The following is a 20175-nucleotide window of genomic DNA, read 5'->3' on the forward strand; positions in this document are numbered from 1 at the left end:
TTTCCAGTTTTCTAAATATACATAACAGACCTGTGGAATCATACGTGTCAAAATCTACAACAGGTTTGTCTTCTGCCTTTTTGTAAAGCAATCCTTAATCATGCGAATACTTTCTTTTGCTATATTCATTAAAGAATTTCTTTAACAAATATTGTTACTACATTAACGTTCCCAAATTCTTTTACTTCAGTCAACAATTTAGATTACTTCACTAGTTCACTTCATTAGTTTTCTATATCCTTTATTACAGAAAGGTCCAGAATTAGATTGGTATTAGAAATACTTTCTTCAAAGATGGTCCTCCTTCTCCTCTAAATCAAAAGAAATAGATGTTTTATAATGCCCATAGCAGGTAGGTTCCATTTTAGAAAAAGCATTCTTTAACCAAAAAAACCCAAGATGAAACAGAGAGTTTAATATTTTAATGTGACAACAAATTCTACTTTACAAAGCATGTCTTTTGGATGGTTTTCTTTACTTGCCCCTCGCTTGCTTGCCCAGAGGAGGCAGCGTTTGTTGGGTTTGTTTTGGTTTGTACCTAAATGATTGCTTGGGACTCCTCTGCTTTCGTTCCGTGCTAGCGAGACGCTGGGTACATGGTTAGGTGATTACTGTATCTCTGCAGTTCAGTATCTGCAGGGTGTCTGAATGCCACTCTAACTACTTAAACCCAGTAAAGAGATTACAGCTCACACTAACTGGATTTTCACAGCTCCGTATCATTCAGTTTGGATTCCTCATGCACAGATTAAGAGAGGCCATTAAAACAACAGTCAGCTGCTCTCAAAGTGCAAGGTGTCTTGGTAAAAAAACAAAACAAAACAAAAAAAAGAACTATGTGTTTACATTCAGAGTGTTTGTGTATGTGTTCATGCATGCGGGCAAATGAAACACTTTCTGAAAAGAATACTATGTATTTAAGGAATTATTCAATTTAAAAACCCAAGATAATGTAAATTATATAGTTATAAAAGGACAATCACGGTGGTTGGCAGTTTTAAGGACCGGATAGTTTTGAAAATTTTAAACAGCTTAAAAGAATGTGTGTCTTTGAAGATACTGCCTTCAAATGCATTCCAAAACCTATTTCTGTAAATATGGAGAAATATAATTCCCTCAACATAGTACATGAATTTAGCAGGGAAGCTAATTTAACAAGCATCTCCAACTGACAGTCCAAACTACAGAACTTAAACACAAAATTTATAATTTCATACTTAGTACAGAATGTACTTAGCGAATTAAAATGAAACGGTTACTCTGTGGGTAAAAACTGTTTGCTTTCTAGGCTCGGTGGTTCTCTGACATCTTCTATACAGTTGTGCTCCTCGGTTTTCACACACGTACAACCCGCACTGGTTTTTCACAGCAGTCTGGTGGTGAAAGGAAAAGAAATCATACCATATGCTGCTGTCTCAATGTCACAGCCCATTAAATAAATGGCCATCTTTTTTAGTCTTAAAAGGGGATTTTTAGCAAACAAAAAGAAAAACAAGGCCAACACAGCTCAGACGACAATAGCAACAAATCAAGGTCAAAGGCAAGTGACCCTAGAGCTACGCTGGGCATATGGACATCTCTGTCTTTTTCAGGGGGAAACTCTTACTCTGCTTCCCATTAGCCTTTGGCTGACTTAGTGTAGAGGAAATTGTCCTCATTTGGCCTTTCAGCTGCTTCCTTCTAGTTTCCAACACCTGAGCATTTTTTGCCAGCAAAGCAAATCAACTCATTTCTCTAGCATCCTTGAAATGCTCATATGTACCACCGGCACCCTGGGTCCTGGATACTCCCATGAATCTTTCTCTGGAGCATCTGGATGGGAAGTAGTCCAAATTACTCCATTCCTTTTCCATCAGAAAACAGGAATTCCCAAAGGGTAAGTTATGAAATCTGTCTGTATACAGCAGGTCTCAAAGGACCACCATAAGTACAAGGTGACTTCGTCAGTTACTTATACATTTGGATCCTCCCTGCAGTAACACGAGACATTTATAATCAGCAGGTACCGTGCTTTGAGCATTTTGCTATACATAATAACTGCAAAACCACTCTAGTGCATGATCTTCATGATAGCAACATTTAATCAGTTGTAAACCTACGAATAAGGACTAGTATGTGCTATCGATACACTTCTAGATAAGAATCCTATTAAGAGAATTCGTGAGGCAGCACGAGGACCCCTGTCCCTGAAAATCTCCAGCACAGGTATGAGAATGAATAGGCTTCCTGACAAATCCACCATCTGCTTCCATAGTTTCTGGACAAAAACTGCTCTCCCATGTTGTTCCGCTCTCAGATGTGCAAGCAGATCCCAGCCAACGTGAACACCAGGTTTTCTTTCCATCCATGAAGTTTAGCATCACTTTGGAATGTGTGAAGTTCTGAGAAATAAACATTACTAAACATGTCCACTTCATTAAAGGCTGAGAAAAGCCATAACGTGGTACTGCTGTCCAAACATCACCTTGTAGCATGTAAAAATGCCCCTTTGGAAAAGGACAACTTTTCCAAAACGCTACATCATAACCCACACCACCCAAGCATTTAGACAATTTCTTCTACAGTCTTCACTCACATCCAAGGTCTCATTGTCTTTGACACAGAGTCCTCCATGAAAGAACTGGTGCGATGCATTGCTACAATATCAAGCCCTACTACAATATTTATCCGTATGATTTCACTTCTGCATTTAGAAGTGCTTAAAGAGCACCAGGACATCTGTCTGGAAGATCTGTCCTGATTTTCTTTTTCCCTTGAGATTCTCAATGCAGAAGGTCCAAACAAAATCTGCAACTTTAAGATTTTATTTAAAAAAAACAAAAAAAAAAAACCAAAAAACCCCCAAACTGTTAAGAATACTGATCTTTGCTCTACCACAAGCTCTAAAAGCAGCACAGGTACATCTCCTTTTAATAAAGCAGCTCTAAAACGTGGTGACAAAAATTGTGTCAACACAGTGAAGGCATATAAAGTTATCCTTTAGGGCAGGATAGATATGTATGTAAGATTTGAGAAAGAAGTAATATGAAGACAACAGAATTTGAGTTATTCCTTTTCCATGAGATGTCTCAGACTACAATTCTTTCTGGAAGAAAAGTACCAAAAGTGAAATCTTTTCACTTTACACTACAGAGGTGATTAATTAAGACCTGCACCTCATGAGGTAGTGTAACATAAAAGGAGTTCTTCCGTGCAGGACTGGAAAACATGGGGAGGGGTAAGGCAGGGATCTGAAATAATGGTACTCTCTCTTCACAATTTCCAAAACATATTTAACTTTTATTACAGAATTCTGGCTAAGAAAAAAAAAAAGCCAAAATAATTTGGTTGTTTTTTTTAAAAAAATAAATTGAAACATTTTCCATATAGTTAAAATAACAAAATAATCAACTGCAGAAGGTTTCCCTACCGTAAGTTATGTTATACTTCACATTCTATATTTTGAGTCTTTTTGGAATTAACAGAGATAAATGTTTTAAAACAGAATAGTCTGAATCCCGCATGCGGGCCAGCTGGATTTTGTTAGCATTTGATCACACTAGAATTCTGCTATGCTTCCATTTTAATTATGTTTTCAATTTTTCTTTTCATGAATGTTTATGATATAAACCAACACAAACAGGAACCAGTGACTGTTCTCACTGGGATACTGCATCACAGTACATCAGCCTCGTGTTCTATTTGCTGATCCTTAGCTACGGAGAGAGTGTCCTGATGACAAAAATAACGTGACGTTTCAGATTCAGGCATTATAAATACTAGAATTTATTCTTTCTAATCACAATAATTAGTCATTATTTAATTATTAGTGTATCTCCTCCATGCTACAGGAGATACAACTGACACAGCTCTGCTTCTGTGAAAATGATGCTGAAGAACAGAAAGCAGAAATATTCTTCAAAACTAAACAAAGAAAGTGTAACTCAGCGCGTGCTCCCCAACTACTTTAGGCAAATCCTTGTGACCAGAATAATAGTATATCAGGCACAAACATTGCTGGAGAAAAAATAAAATAAAATAAAGAGAAGAGAGAGAAAGGAAGGTAAAAGCTGCAAAAATAAATACATAAACAGAAGAGGCATTTTGTTTTGATTATGATTCTGGATAAATAACTCCCTTGCCATGAAAATACATCTTAAAGATCTTTGCAAGCCCGCTCCGTAGGAAGGCAAAGCAATTGGCTGGCAGTCAAAGATACTCCAGGCCAGACAAAGGGGATCAACTTGTCATAAAATTTTAGAAGCTTATTATCTGCTATTCTTCAAGAAGCTACCAAAATAAATTATTGTAACTAATAAGTACTATCAGGCATCTTAAAACTTTATTATAACAACCTCTCAGCAGCGGGACTGTAGCTGTTATAAAGTCCTCATAATTTAGTCCAGACCCTGAAAATAAAAAGACTCGGATTAAGGGAAGATTTTTCCCCTCTGACAAAAGAACAAAGCAAATTCTACTATAAGTACTCAAACTATTTTCCAACACAGGACTGTAATAGTTTGGTTTCAGCATTCAAAATGCATTCACTAATTTTAAACAGATTTTAAAGAAGTTCTACAATTTTTCTACAAATTACTGTGTGGCCATATGTCCATATTAAACAGAGTCTACTATTCTCAAACAGGGCGTTTTCACTGGTGACACTGTTTATTCCACTGTAAATGAGAGTCTGTCATAATTGTATTAGAAGCACCTATTCCAGGATGCTTGTAACTCAACAACAAAAATATGATCAAGGTTGAAACTTGGCATGCAAGGTTTCAGCCCAGAAGCAATCCTTATTTATTATGTTTCGAATCAAAACTTACAAAAGCAGTATGCTATTTTTTCTTTTGAAATCCTAAACTGCAAAATAAACACAACGTACTTTCACTACATTGTCCTCATAAGCCTCTTTAAAATAAATTCTAAAGAGAATCCAAATAATTAAAAAGAACTCACGAATTAGAGAACTGAGAGCAGTGCAAATTAAACAAATGTTGTAGCACCCTGAACATCAATTCATATTTGCACATTTCTGCTACTTGATAAATGTATTTTGTCATGTAAGATTTTAAAGAAAAGGTCTTAGAGCGACAAAATCAGTCTCAGTGTGACAAAATCCCATTTGTAAGTGAATAGAGATGATTGAACACAAATACCTTAGGCCAACAACTACACAGATTATGTTTTGGAACCGGCATGTGCATAATTGGATCAGATAAGCACTAACATTTTACAAATTTTGAGAGCCACCTCTTGTCACCATGGACAGTATGGGAAGTGATAAGCTACTCGTCCTTCTTATTGTCTAACTGATTAACATAAACATGTTGCACCCAGAGGAATTGCTCTTGACCTGAATTGAAGCTTGATGATTGCCGAGAGTGTGTTAGAACTGATGAAGGTTTCACATCCTTAAAAACAGGACCATTTTTTCCTACTTACACCAGTTGGTCCAAAAGAAATACATTATTTTTCCCAGCCAACTCGGCTTCTCATATAACCTTAAGTTGTCACGGCTACAGCAGCACAACTCTTGGATTAAGTAAGATTTATGAAAATTTTGTGCAGAACAGCCCAGTATCACCAATACTATCCAGGCTGTAAAGTCATGTTAAAAAGCATTTGGAAATGACATTAAGCAATGATAGAACCACCTCCTACCTCTCATTATTCCCTGCTGACATAATCCTTTTTTAGGGCCATGCTAGGAGGCAGATGAATAAAGAGATTCTTTATCTAAAAGCAACAGCAAAGCAGCGATAAAGAACTAAAGAAGAATCAATTTTTTTTTTTTTAAAGTTCTCTTTATCAACAGGAAACCTTTTTTTAGAAATTGCTCACCACAATAATCATAGAATAGTTTGGGTTGGAAGGGACCTTAAAGACCATCCAGTTCCAACCCCCTGCCCTGGGCAGGGACACCTCCCACCAGACCAGGTTGCTCCAAGCCCCATCCAGCCTGGCCTTGAACACCTCCAGGGATGGGGCAGCCACAGCTTCTCTGGGCCAGTGTCTCACCACCCTCACAGTCAAGAATTTCTTCCTAATATCTAATCTAAATCTCCGCTCTTTCAGTTTAAAACTGTTCCCCCTCGTCCTATCGCTCCCCTCCCTGATCCAGAGTCCCTCCACAGCTTTCCTGGAGCCCCTTTAGGGACTGGAAGGGGCTCTAAGGTCTTCTTGGAGCATTCTCTTCTCCAGGCTGAACAACCCCAACTCTCTCAGCCTGTCCTCACAGCAGAAGGGCTCTGGCCTCTGATCACCATTGTGGCCCTCCTCAAAAATAAGCAGGACTTGCAGATTCCTTGCACATTAGAACTATTTTCTAATAACCAAACTCTGTTAGAATATGTACTAATTTCATACACTTGGAGAAAACATAAAATTATTCTCAGTCTTCAAAAGCGCGCAGAGCAGGTGAAACCCCTTGCAGACAGTAACTGAGATCGATGACAACAGAAGCAGCACCTGCCAACATCACATCTGCATAAAGTGGAGATGAGATGGACTGCCCCAGTCCTGCTTTGAAGGAGAGGCTAACCACAGCTGTCAAGAGGAGGTCCTGGTTGCCTCTACTGACCACGCACATCATGAGCTCCTCCTTTCCTGCCAGCCCCGAGACTTTACCCAACGCAGGAGCAAAAGCAGCTTTAGGTTTCCTTAAACCACACAGTGCAGCTGGTGCTAGAAGTCAGCGGCCATAGCCTGCTGGACCATGGCACCTCCTGGGCACCTACTTGGAGGGAGCCAGCACCACGTCCTCCCCTGCAGTGTGCTGATGAAGGGGCAGCACCAATTAGCTCTTATGCATGCACTAGGTACAAAGGATTTTCTGCAATATGACACGATGACAAAATTAGCATTACTAAATATTTTCCTTCAAAATGCTGACAAACATTCATGCAAAGGGAATTTGTTATGCAGGCACAATACTGTCTTTTGGAAGTAGAGCATCTTGGCTGTAGAAATGCTGAAAGTGATTAAACAATAACATAAATTAACTTCTTCCTAAATCATGACTGTTTGATGTGTCCTACTGGTAAACTTCTTTAAATGTACTAGTGTAACTCAAAGGATCCAAGATTTTTCCCCTGTTTTCCTAATTGAGGGAAGGGGCAAACCCTCTGATTTCAGGCTGGAAAAAGTTTTGGTTTATAATAAAGTGCTTCAAAACAAAAATACGTCACTGGAAGAATTAAATATTCCTTAAATATGAATAATCAAACGTGCTTTACTCTTTAATATGTTACCAATTAAATATAGGACCTTACCTATTTTTGTCAAAAAAATGTGGTTTATACTGCAAAGATTACCCTAATAATTCCTAACTTTGTCAGCAAATAGTCTTAAATGCAAGAGCCTATGTTGATATGCACAGAGATATTAAAAAAATCAGTGTATTAGTCCCTGCTATTAAGTCAGCAATTAATTTAGAAATGCTAGCCTACTCCACAGTTATGGGACCACAATAAACAGTTAAAACCAAGCAGAATGAAAATGAAAAAATGTTCATGTGATACGTCAAATCAAAGTTTCTCACAACAAATAATTTTAAGGTATATTTACTTGTTTATTAAAAGCCAAACTTTTCACAATTCTTCAGTGTAACACACAACCAAGACGTGCTAGAGGTATCTTTCCTTCCAATCAAACATTTACCCTTCGCCACTGGTGAAAGGCAACAAGATCTCTTTACGACATCTCGTCTTTTTCAATAAATTTTGCATGAAAACATGTTACCCAAGCACAAAGTTGCCTGCTGTCACACTGGAAGTATGATAAATGTTTAATGAAAACAACACCACACAGCTTGGTGTCAGACAACAGCTATCACACAGTCCTGCTTTGATCTGAACAGGCACTTAAAAGGAGTTCTGAGCACGCTTTGCACCACAGAACTCTATAACCTATATGCAAATAGGAGAAAATTACCATAAATGACTTCCTACTGCCTAGTGTGGGAAGAGGTAAGAAAAAAAAATAAAATAACAATATGACAAGCTCCAGGAGCGTCTGACTGCTGTCAAACTCTGAGAAGTCCAATATTCCCAATTTACTTCTAATGTCTTCTGCCAAGCACTGAGAAGCTCATCAACAGGCATTTATCGCCCAAGTACCGTCCGCAGAACCCGCTGGGACGCTGCCAGGGCTGAGCTCAGAAAATAAAACTCGGCAAGTGCTTTGGTTCGATGCCACTGAAAAAGGTCCCCTAGACAGAGGGACCTCAGCAAACGTTTAAAGACCACATATACGGAATTAAACGGAAAAACGAAGACTATATTTGGGAAAAAAAAAAAATCTCTTCAGCTCCATTTAGTATGGAGCTCCATATGAGCTCCAAATGCTTAGCTCAAAGTATTTAAGAAGCTGTGAATCCACTAATGAAAAAAGTATTGACAGCCTTACTAGGTATCAGAAATTAAAATGGTGGTCAGGTTTGATTAATGGCATAACACTTCTTTTGTCATAACAACTGAGAAGCTGCTCTTAATTTATTCCTTTAAAAATTGTCAAAAACACTTTAAAAAGTAATCCAAAATTCTGCTAAGAAAGCTAGGGTGAAACCTATAAATCTAGTAAAAGTTATTTAGAGATAACAAGTTTTTAGTAGGTTTTTTCCCCCCAATTCAACAATGAACAATGATCCTTATAAAAATCATGTCTCAGAATGCCAGAACTTGCATGTTTTCAAGCTAATCAAGACTTTAAAAATCAACATTCAACAGCACACACACACAGGTCAATGCAAACACGCATGCAAGTTGTTTTAAAACAAGTGAATTTAAAAAAAGCATAAATAAAAGATGAATGTAATGCTTTGATTAGCAAAAAAAAAAAAAAATCAGTGGAAAAATATTGTAGTGGTATAATTATGTGTTTAAGTAAATCAGTACTATAAAACACTTCACTTTTGAAGACTGACATCTGAATATGATGTACCACTAGGCAAAAGTTGCTACTCTAAATGCAGGATTTGGGAGTGGAAAGGTGGTCTCCATCAGTGACTGAGCTTTCCCAGCAGCCTGCAAGCCATGATCTGCAGTCACCAGGTCCACCTTGTGGAATGTGACAGAAATATGTCGCGCAAGGGCCAGGCAGCACACCCCATCCACATCACTGTAAATGACGTGGCCATTCCAGCATATGACACCTGATGACAAGTTTCATATGTCACTCTGATCTAGTCCTCAAGTCATGATCTAACAGAACTGCGTACCATTATTTTTAGAAACACTAAAATTATATGTATTTCCCAGATATAATACCACCTTAGAATAATACGTTAAGAACATTTACTTATGTTGATACCTTTAAAGTATTACAGAAAATATCTCATTGCATATATAAGATAAAACTGCAGTGCTAGTATGCTTGTCAAATAAGACGCCTTACAACACTTAGAAAAACCACCTCGTAATCTATAGTGCATTTTTAAAAGGTCACCAACGTCCAAGACTTGGGATATAGTCTAGCTAATACTATATTAGCAATTCATATACCATACAATAAAGAACAAAGCTTTCAAACGGGACTGCTGTATTAAGCTCTGAAGCCAAAAGAAACAGGGGAGGGGAAGAAGGGCTGCTCTATTTCATTGCAAGCAAATAATTACTGCTTTCCACTGAACGTCATACATCACTTCTTAAAACAAGTCACCAATGAAAGAAAAAGAAGGAAACAAAAAGTGTGTCAGGTGGTGGGAGTCTAAAAGACAGTGATAAGGAAGTATCCCATAGGTGCCACAGGTATATAAAATAAAATTTACATTCTGGGACTGGCTGGAAGCCTGCTTGAGTCTTATCTAAGAGGATACCAGAATAAAACACATATGTATACATCATATTTGCATGTCAGAAAAAGCATGCTAAGATTGTTTCATCTTAGGGGGGCAATGGTACGTGTGCCTAAGGCACCTGGAGACCTCACCAGACAGGATCAGAAGGAACTGAAGCTTCAGCTCTACATCAAGACTGTAGTTACAGGAGGTTCAAGTAATATTCGTGCTGCTGGAACAGAAGAAAGATGATGCTTACCTGTAACTTACGTTTTCTAAATATAGTACTTTCAATAAATGAGCATTTGATCAACAATCCAGACTGTATCTAGCACCTCCTTTTCCTATTGTGCTGGGACAGAATCTTTTTCAATAGGAAGAAAATATTCTGTAATAAAAATCCCACTGTCATTAGTTCAAATCTTATTTTTAAGCACATGTTTCTCTCTAGAAATTAGCGCAATTCAGCTTTACCACACAACCAGCAACATTTTATTTTTTTGATTTAAGTTGGACTGATAGGACAAAGTCATTATACTTCCAGGAGGGCTATCAGTTATTTTCCCATAATCAATCAAAACCACACAAGGGCCTACTGTGAGAACTGCAACTCCCTTCTTGATCAGCCATTGGAAATTAAATCCAACCGGTCCCATTCCTTTGATGCGGAGACGAGGCTTTTCCCTTTTTAGTCAGTGGCCTTTTCTGGTCAATGCTACCCATTTTTGTGTTTTAGCCCAGAGTGCATACTCTCACACAGATTCATTTTTGCAAGGGAAAAAAAATGAAACCAAGAGAAGAAAAACAGGAAATGGGACAGCCAAAGGTAGGATCCGATAAACTACTTTGGCGGAACAAAGAACACTAAAGTTTTGCTTTTTTCAAATAAACAAAAATTTAATAAAAGAAAATCACTAGACTAAGACTTATTGGTAAGAACTAGACACCAGATGTTGACCACGCATTATAAAGTTTTGCAGAGCTAACAGAAAATGATAATGCATCACAAAATGTATATTGTCCCTTATTTTATCAATTCCATTTTATTTATAACACTTCACAATGTATCAGTAGGTATCACGTGTTCTGTAAAAATTACAAAGGTGTGGTAACACCTTGGTACAGCACTTGTCAGTTGAACTTTCACGAGTAGAGGAAAGACAACAACGTGTGTGCTAATTACACAGTATGAGCCCTGCTAGAGTTCTAGTACATAGTGATGGTCCAAAGCAATAACGTGCACAACATCACTACTGCAGTCATGGGTCATAACTAGAGAACAACACTCTTATTACAAACAGAGAAGTATGATTTCAACTTGGCCTGGGAGACTGGATGAATAGAAGAGGCTGCAAGGCCAAGCAAGCGCTTTTACTTTGGAAACGCTGGCAACAGTTTTTCAGAAAAAGCCATACCATTTATTGATTATTTTTTTATATATCCTTCCAGGCAATAAAGCTCTTTCTGCCATGCACTGCAACAAAAATACAAAACAAAACAAAAGGAGGAACACAGTTCCAAGAACGACTATGAGTTTAGGAGACCAAAGCAGCAAAAGCAAACTGGTCAATGCAGATTACTTGCAAAATGGAAGGAAATAAGTAGCACTGCCGTAGTTGGATACGCTCTAGTTAAGAACATTTCTTGCTGCCTGCTCGTCATCAGCTTTATTTTGCAAAGAGTTTTCACTGGAAATTAAATAATTCTGATAGTCTGAAAGATGAATCAATTTTTTGTTTATGAATATTTAGGGTGTGCTGCTGGGACGCCTTCTGAGTTCGCTTTACCTTTTAAGTGAGTACAAAACTATTTCAAACCTTGTTAGGCTGCTCTTAATGCCAGGTTTTTTCACCAAGTACTGTCAGATGCCATAAATGAGCTTCCCAACCCAAATTCAAAGCAGCTGTTACCACAACCTCTCTCCATCATGGCTGAACAAAGACTATATCCCTTAAAACATTGTAAGAACAGAAGAGTTCAGCTGTTTTTCAATGACTGCAAATGCAGCCTGTCTCCGTGAAACAGCTGACGCTTCTCCAATGTTCAGGAAGTTCAGTGCTCAACCTTAAAGAATCTTCACTGAAATGGAGAATGCCAAAGGACTGGATTATTGTGGCAGAGTTTTTTACTCTTCAAATCTCTCGAGATGTTTGTTGTGAAGACAAGATCTGCTTTGAAAAAACCTAAAGTTGCCCTGATAGAAAAACCAAACACAAGCCTTTCTCCCTCACATCTACCAGCATACACAATCCAAGCGCAAAAAAGAAAATTATCAGAGTTCATTCAAGCCACAAGCAAATAAAACCATTTGCTCCTTAATTAGCGCAAAAATTGCATTTTGATTCCCCACTTTAGAGGAACAGTCAAGTCCCAAATAAATGACTACTTGTATCAGATAACCTGCAGTGCTGCCAGACTGAAATACCTTCTTTCATGCAAAGTGAAACTATGAAGTCAACTGGCACTTGATAATTTACATTCCGTCTTCTCACAATCTGGCTTTAGGATGATCGTCATTATAGCTTTTAAGTAGCCATTTTCAATAAATACATTCCAAACATACAGGACTTTAAACTGAAAAGTTGATGTGTCTTGGAGTACCTGTAAGGATCTATCCCAAATACAAGGTCAGAGGACTATTTCTTCCTCTACAGATCCCCTGCTGCTGGAGTTTCTAGAAAGGCTCTGTAGAATAGTGTTACTTTCAGTGCTGATCTAGACAGTAGATCTAGAAATTCATTCACTTGGAGAGTCATCTAAAACAGATTCCTCTCGATATTTCACATCCAGATGTACACCTGACAGTCAGTTTTTTGTGTCCGCTTAGGCTTTCTTCCTCATGCTTCAGAGAAAAAAAGAATGTGAATGACAAGTTGAAAAAACAGCACCATCATTGCATTAGCTACAGCAGAACACGCCAGGAGGAAAAATAAAATACTTATTATTTTTCCTGTCCCAACTGAATCCAACTTAAAACAAGAAAGAGACATACATTCTGAGAAGGCATCACCTCTCTGTTTACTGTCTTTCCGATGAAGACAGCTGATGAAGCAAATCGTTTTAGTGCTTCCTGGTCTCCTCCAGCACTAAGCGAATTGGGTGAGCAGTGAAGTTCCAGCCAAGGCAGCAAACTGTCGAGCTGCAGAGGATAGGCATCAGTCCCAGAATCTGCTGAGACACTCGGCTGCAGAGGCAAGCTATAATAAGAGTTATAATTCTAACCATACCCACAAAAGGACATCCGACACCACTACAAGACAAAAATCCTAAATTATAACATAGACCCTCAAAAATATCAGCAAAACCAACTTGCTACCTTCTGCTGACCACAGCCAACTACAAAGACCTTATAGTTACTGGAAAACAAAACAAAAATCTATCCTCAGAAATGAGCATCAAGACAGAGCAAACGAACCACCAAATCTCCCTGCTGCTGCAGAAACCAAAGAAAAAACTGCGAGAAGCCAATAGACTTACACAGGCAAAAGGTTCACCCAGTTTGTGTTTTGCCATCCTCCTTCCTATACACCTAGGAACTAAGGACAGCTGAGCTTCCTTGGCCAAGGAGATCTCTTCTTTCCTAAACTTTTCATCCAAAAAGAAAACAAATACACAAATAAATGATGCAGAGGAAGAAAGCCGAGAGCTTGAGAGGCTTGAGGAAGCCTCGTACAAAAACACAACTGTAAAACATCTTACTTGGTCTCATTTTCCTGGAGCACACACAAGGCAAAGTAAAAAGACATCAACTTTGTTCCTACACGCACGCATTTAAGGAAAAGTGCAGGTTCCTAATTCACTCTTACTGGGGTCTGTAACAGCATATTCCATAGAGAAATAATTGTGCAGTAATTGCAAATAGCAATTGCAAAGAGCTCTGTCTTCTCTGTGTGTTCAAATACGTTGCCTTGCAAAGCCTTTAACAAACAATAATGCAACGCTGATACAGTCTCAATCTTCGAATGACAAATAACTGTAAGGGGAAAAAGCTTCTCAGATCCATATTCTCTGCACAGATATACTTTGATCACTATTTGATTAAACTGAAAAACATGTCGTACCCCCTCAGAACAGTTTATGAAGCACAGATTATATCAGCATCATCCTAGGTACATTTCATTTTGCAGTCTAATAATGCTCCAAGTAAGAAACCCCTGTACAAAGCCTACCAGTCAGTACTGAGCTCAGAGGAAAATAGACTGATGTCATAAAATGTTTCTATTATCAATTTGTACTCTTTGTCCTAACTACCTTGGAAATGACCCAAACAGGGCATTTTGTTTTCAAATTTAGCATAAGCGACTTTGTAAGTTATCAAAATGTAAAGGTAAAAAAAAAAAATCTGGGCACTTCTGTGTTCTTGCTACGGCTATCTCATATTGATCCTTGTTCTAAAAGGACATAAAGCCAGGCAGTATGCTAACAGAGCACTGCTATATACTCCAACATGATTTAAGATGTGCTTCTACACAAAGTCCAGAAAACCTCTCACACACCAAATGTTATGTGCTCAGTATGGATCCTTTCCCTACTTTTCTACTTCAATTAAAAAAAAAAAAAAAATGTTTGGAACATCCAGGCTTCGCCTCAAGTCTTCTAGAAGTATCAAAATATATTCAAACTTCAGGTAAATGGGTAAAAGGCATTTTGTTTATGACTTATCAGACATACTGCAAACATCTCAGGGGTTCCGTTTATATTGAATGCTGGAAACGCCCACAACAAGAAGAGACAAATATCCCACATGGTTTAGTAAAATGAGGAAAGTATCTCTTTAAATGAGTAGAAGACGCCACTCTTGGAGTTCCCAACAGTCTAAGTAATGTATTGCAAATAAGAAAAAAAAAAACATGCAAACAGCTAATCCTGAATTTACATAATCAGTGCTATAACCATGGACAAGTAGGCAATGGTATCTGAGAGACTAAATTAACATCACCAAGCTGTAAAACCAGGGAGGTAATTCTGAGACACCTCCACAAACATGGGTAAAGGATGCTACTCCAGAAATTCCCATTTAGTGTTTCAGCGGGAATCCACCAAAGGGAAATTCATGAAGTGACACACTGGTACCTTTCTTTTTGAACCTGATCGCATAAACAGGGAAAAGATAAACATCACAGTAAAGGGCGCAGGAGATCAAGGTGTATAAAGCAGAGGTAATCACATAAATTGCCTTTTCTGAAATCTGTAAAAACGAGATAAACAATCCAAGTCATTCCAAGCAGAGATTAGGTTGACTGCAGGTTTTGAAAGGCAATCCATTGTTCACCCATAGCACGTGCTTCTGCTGAAACTGTACTGTGAGCCACAAACGAAGCCCAATAGGAACTTCTGACAACGTAGAAGCAGGTAGTGTGAACAGTGAAAACCATCTTCTCACAGGAAATAGTCTCCGTACTTTCCAACACTCCTCATTTTTTTCCTTAAATTGTCGTTATTATGCATTAGAAAAATATTTATATAAATGAACTGAAGAAAGCTATTTAGCATATTCGCAAATCAAGAGGAAAAAGAATTGTAAATTAAACATCTAGTTTGTAAATGAAATCATTTAGTTTGAAATATTGTCACGTTCCAGAATTTTAAAATACTAAGAATCACACTATTCAAAGATTTTAAATAATTTCCACTGAGTTTATACAAAATATCATGTATTATAAAGCAAACTGATTACAAAAAAAGTGAAACAACACTAAGTTGTTCCCTGTTTTTATTATAGTTATATTGTTTGTCATTTCACTTACCCATGCTTTGCGCCATATATCTCCTTTTCTTTTCCTTTGCCCTTCTCTTTTATTTTTTCTTTCTCTCTGCCTTTACGCCGCTCTCTTTCACGAGACCCGCTATGAGTTGTCCTATGACTGGATCTTTCACTACTTCGACTATAAGAACGTTGACGAGGTCTTGATCGTGATCTACACAAAATCCATAGTATTAAAATTTAGCAGTCATACATTTTTCACTGTCACTGCATTTGTTATATAGTCCAACTATTTTAAACACATTTGCAAACCATTTAGTAATTTAATGCATTTAAACAAAAAACTGCTGATTTATCAAAAGTGAAAAAGAAAGCATTGCTTCTACTCTGAAGCAAGAATGCAAAACAAATTAAATCACACTACATAGTATTCACCCATTAACAGAGTAATCTGGTATTACCAGAGTAATCTTTGGAGCTATTGGAGAAGGAAAGGAAGGAATTTTTTTCTTGAACATTAAACTTTAAATTCTTAAGTTCTTATCAATTTAGCTTGGCAAATAATCAAAGAATTTACAGCTGCTGCTAAGTGTTTGTATTGACGTATTAAATACATTACTACTAATAACGATGTTCCAACAAAAACCAGGAAAACCCCAGGGGATGTGTCCAAACCCTTACCTTTAGCCTGCAGAGCTGACACACGCACACAGCTTCTCTATATTAAATTCAGATTTGAAACACACGTTGTACAAAACCTATAAATAGGCCAAGCCTACAGGCCCAATAATGCAAGAAAGTGCATACAGGTGCAAGGGTGTGGGCACATATTTGGTTCCTGGTTACAAGTTCCTACGCAGCTATAGGATACTCTGTTCTCAATCATGTTATCCATTCCTCTAATAAACGTATGTTGTTACTGATATACTTGAATGAAAAAAGATCGAGAGGTATTACAACATGACCGTTTCTATATGTATCCAAAAAAACCCTTTTCATTATTCCTGAATTTCTTTTAGTTGTTTTTCTAAATTTTAATTTATAATGGATTAATACATCTTTGCTACGGTACATGAGTAGTTACAGACAATGAATATTTAGGGAAACAGCAGTTCAAGTTTGCATTAGTTTCTATTACAACATACATCTTCATAAAAGTTCTGATGGCACCTCATTGAAGAGTTTCATTAAGTACTGAGAGGGCTGGGGGAAGGGAAGGGCATTTTTTTTTAAAAACAGTATAAAAAAACTTTACTTAGCACTTCTTGGAGTGCAAAACTCCAAAGGCCTTTAAAAGCAAAATCACATATAAAAGATCACTAAATTTAAAAGGCAGCAACTGTTTAATAAAACTCGACAATAGAATAAGCAAAAGAAAATACTCCATCCAGATGAAGCTATAAATTACATTTAGGAAGAATGTTGTTAGTGACTCTGGAATTTGTCCAGCATACTGGGGTTAACATACCTATTCTTGCCACTGAGCCTTTCAGAGTAGCACCAGAGGTCAGAACCTCAGTTTTCCGTTTCGTTCAGCAGATGGCATCTCTTGCAACACAATATCTCCTATTATCGGTCACACTATTAGCACTAATACAATGGATCAAATTACCACTTAAGTGGCATATTATGAACTATGGAACGTTTTCAGTCTCAAAATGGATTTTTGTTATGTCATCACAAATTAAAAAGCATCCATCCATTCTTTAGTTCTCAGGTAGAGGAAGTTTTGCCCTAAAAGAGTATTCTGGATATTAGATCTACTTTTTGGCACAAAGACACTGGTTTTTATGAGCATCGTGATTAGGCAGGCACAGATTTACAGACCACTGCCCTGCGGACACTCACTATTCCAAGGCAACCATGATTTCTGAGAACTCTACGGGTAAGATGCAGAATCAGAAATAGTAAAAAAAAAAAAAAAACAAACAAAAAAAAACACCAAAAAAACCCCAAAACCAAAACCAACACAAAACAAACAAAAGCAGCCTACTGCAACAGAAATCACCTTCATTTGATGCAAGGTTTCTCCTTACTTAAGGGTGTAGTCCTTCAAACAGAAATGACTGAGGAATCTAAAATATTTATTGCTAGAGAGCTTATTTTCTCAGCTCAAATTTGAGCTTGTTTCACATTACCTTTTGCAGGTGCAAATAACAGCAAATTCACTTCAGATTAGCTGGATACGCAAATCCTAGATTCCTGTTCACTCACATTTTTAAGTAGAAGAAACAGCAGGTGTAATTTATATACAGAAAAACAGCTTTTAAAAAATAAAACCAGACTTGCACCAAATTTGTATAATGTACTTATAACAGCATTGAAAATGGATAAACATTTTCTTTACAAAATCTGTCACCATTCTTTAATTTGCAATCTTGTGCACCCACAAAATTCATTAGCCTGGAGCGATCCCTAATTATTGTTTATCCTTTGGGTTTTACAATTATAGAAAGTAGCTGATACAGCTTGTGTTCCCCGTCGCAGTCATGCAGGTGAGGCAGGCAGATTACTATCAACGGGATATTACAGCAAAGATCTGAACAAAAATGTTAAGTTCTGCTCCACAGAAGCCATCTCTGCAGGACACATTAGTCAGTCAATCCTTCAATTATCAGAGCAGTTGATCTGGGCTGTAGATCAGCTCAGAGCACAGATGCAGACAATCCAGAATTGGCTTCATGCAGACAACTTCAGTTTGGTCGGACTTGTTAGCTCAGATAACAAGTCAGCGCACGGAGAAGGGTCTTCAGGGCAGCTCTGGTGCCACATCTGGCTGCCTCCGTGGGCTGCAGACCCCCAGCCCAGCCCAGCGGACTGCCGTGCCCTATTTCAAGGGATCTACAGAGGGAACTGCAGAAAACAAGTTGCAAAGTGGATCTAGTGTATCCCACTGCACCTGAATCACCTTGCAGAGTCTCTCCTATGCATTAGCTCTCCAGGAGCTAAGATGTATGCAGGGCTTATTTGCCGCAGCCAAGACAGGAGTGCTGAAGGATGCAGACGAGCACATCCTAACACAGCCTACTGATGTGGCACCAGGTGAACACCAGACACACTGGCCTGTGATGGACCTGCACAGACACATAGCCTGACCTCCTCCGAAGAGGAGTTTTCCTGAGTTTTCCATCATTGTACAAAGTTCTTTGCAAATATTTAATTTTTCGTTATTTTCCCTTAATGCTGCAGAGCTACAGCCTTCCCAATTAAAATTAACTCTAAGTTCATCATATTTATTTATATCGATTACAAATAGTATTTTTAAAGCACAGATAAAGCAAGACAAGTCCAGAAATAGAGAAAGATGTACTAACTCCAGCCATGAACAGGGGTGAAGTAAATAAGGAAAATGAGGCAAAGAAAAAAGCAAGTCTAGTATTAATGCTCTCTTCAATTTCTGAATGCTAGTGAAACTTAGATTCTGTTAATCATTTTTAAACTGGGGTAACTACTGTGTTTCCAGTGTCATACAGCAATGAATACTTTTGAAAAAAGCTTATGTTGTATTATTTCTCCTTTGCGATCCATCCATTCGAAGCAAGAGAGGACTATTAGAAAAACCACTAGGCGACCACAACACAGATTTAACAAAGTTAAGCTGAATCTCAACTCTTGTTTAAATCTTCTGCTAATCTCAAAAAAAAAAAAAAAAAAAAATCTCACGGACTTCCCACACAAGTAGAGGCATGAAAATTTTAAAATATATTTACTTAACTAAGTAACGGCTTAGTATATTATGAGTTAAGCTTCATTATGTAGTTTTACCACATTTTGATGAAACAAAGGAAGCACAGGCACTAAATACCATAAGGTAACAGACACAAGGTGTCAAAAATAACAAACTTTGCAGTATAATTCTCCAGAACAATTTCATCTTACATGATAAAACAAGCTCTACCAGCAATACTTCTAAAACTGAAGCGGGATGAACAGGAAGCCAGCAATAAACCATATAAGAACTGCTGAGCTTAAGCAGGTAAGACAACAATCTTCTTGATCTCTGCTAGCGTGTGCACTTCTAAGAGAGCTCTCAGTTTCTGTGAAGTGCCATAGGAAATGATGATTAGCTATGATTGGAGCAAAAGCCACAATTATACTTAGCAAATGCTGCACCACTTCTAGAATGCGGGAACCCGTACCTCCTTAGGCCAGAAAAACGGAAAAGCACTGAAACATACAGGGACTCGGCACCACAAGTCTCACAGGGACAAGTGGGAACTTGTTAATGGTTTTAAACTGGAAGAGGGGAGATTTAGATTAGATATTGGGAAGAAATTCTTCACTGTGGGGGTGGTGAGACCCTGTCCCAGGTTGCCCAGAGAAGCTGTGGCTGCCCCATCCCTGGAGGGGTTCAAGGCCATGCTGGATGGAGCTTGGAGCAACCTGGTCTGGTGGGAGGTGTCCCTGCCCAGGGCAGGGGGGTTGGAACTGGATGGTCTTTAAGGTCCCTTCCAACCCAAACCATTCTGTGATTCTATAACTGCAAAACACTTAGGAAAAACAAACAAACAAACCAATGTTTTTTGCCTACAAACAGGTTTCCCCTGCATTCATCAAAACAACCAAAATATGAGCTAAGGCTTCTTTCTCCCTAAACCGAAAAGCTTAAAAAAGGGACTGACCAGAAGAATAAGCAAAGAAGAGACTCACTTTATCTTTTAAAAAAGGTGTAAGATGTAATCTTAAGGGGGAACAAAAGTCAAGCTTTTTA

At 38.0% G+C, this 20175-nt stretch overlaps 1 protein-coding gene across 1 annotated transcript in view; it reads right to left on the reverse strand.

Annotated features, from left to right (window-relative positions):
- RSRC1 (arginine and serine rich coiled-coil 1) overlaps positions 1–20175 on the reverse strand; it is a 169960-nt gene that overhangs the window by 118143 nt on the left and 31642 nt on the right. The window contains exon 4 of the mRNA XM_074591886.1: positions 15508–15678. Within this exon, the coding sequence (XP_074447987.1) occupies positions 15508–15678 (171 nt within the window). The remainder of the gene's footprint in view (positions 1–15507; positions 15679–20175) is intronic.

This window comes from Larus michahellis, chromosome 6 (genome assembly GCF_964199755.1).
Source record: "Larus michahellis chromosome 6, bLarMic1.1, whole genome shotgun sequence".
Taxonomy (NCBI): domain Eukaryota; kingdom Metazoa; phylum Chordata; class Aves; order Charadriiformes; family Laridae; genus Larus; species Larus michahellis.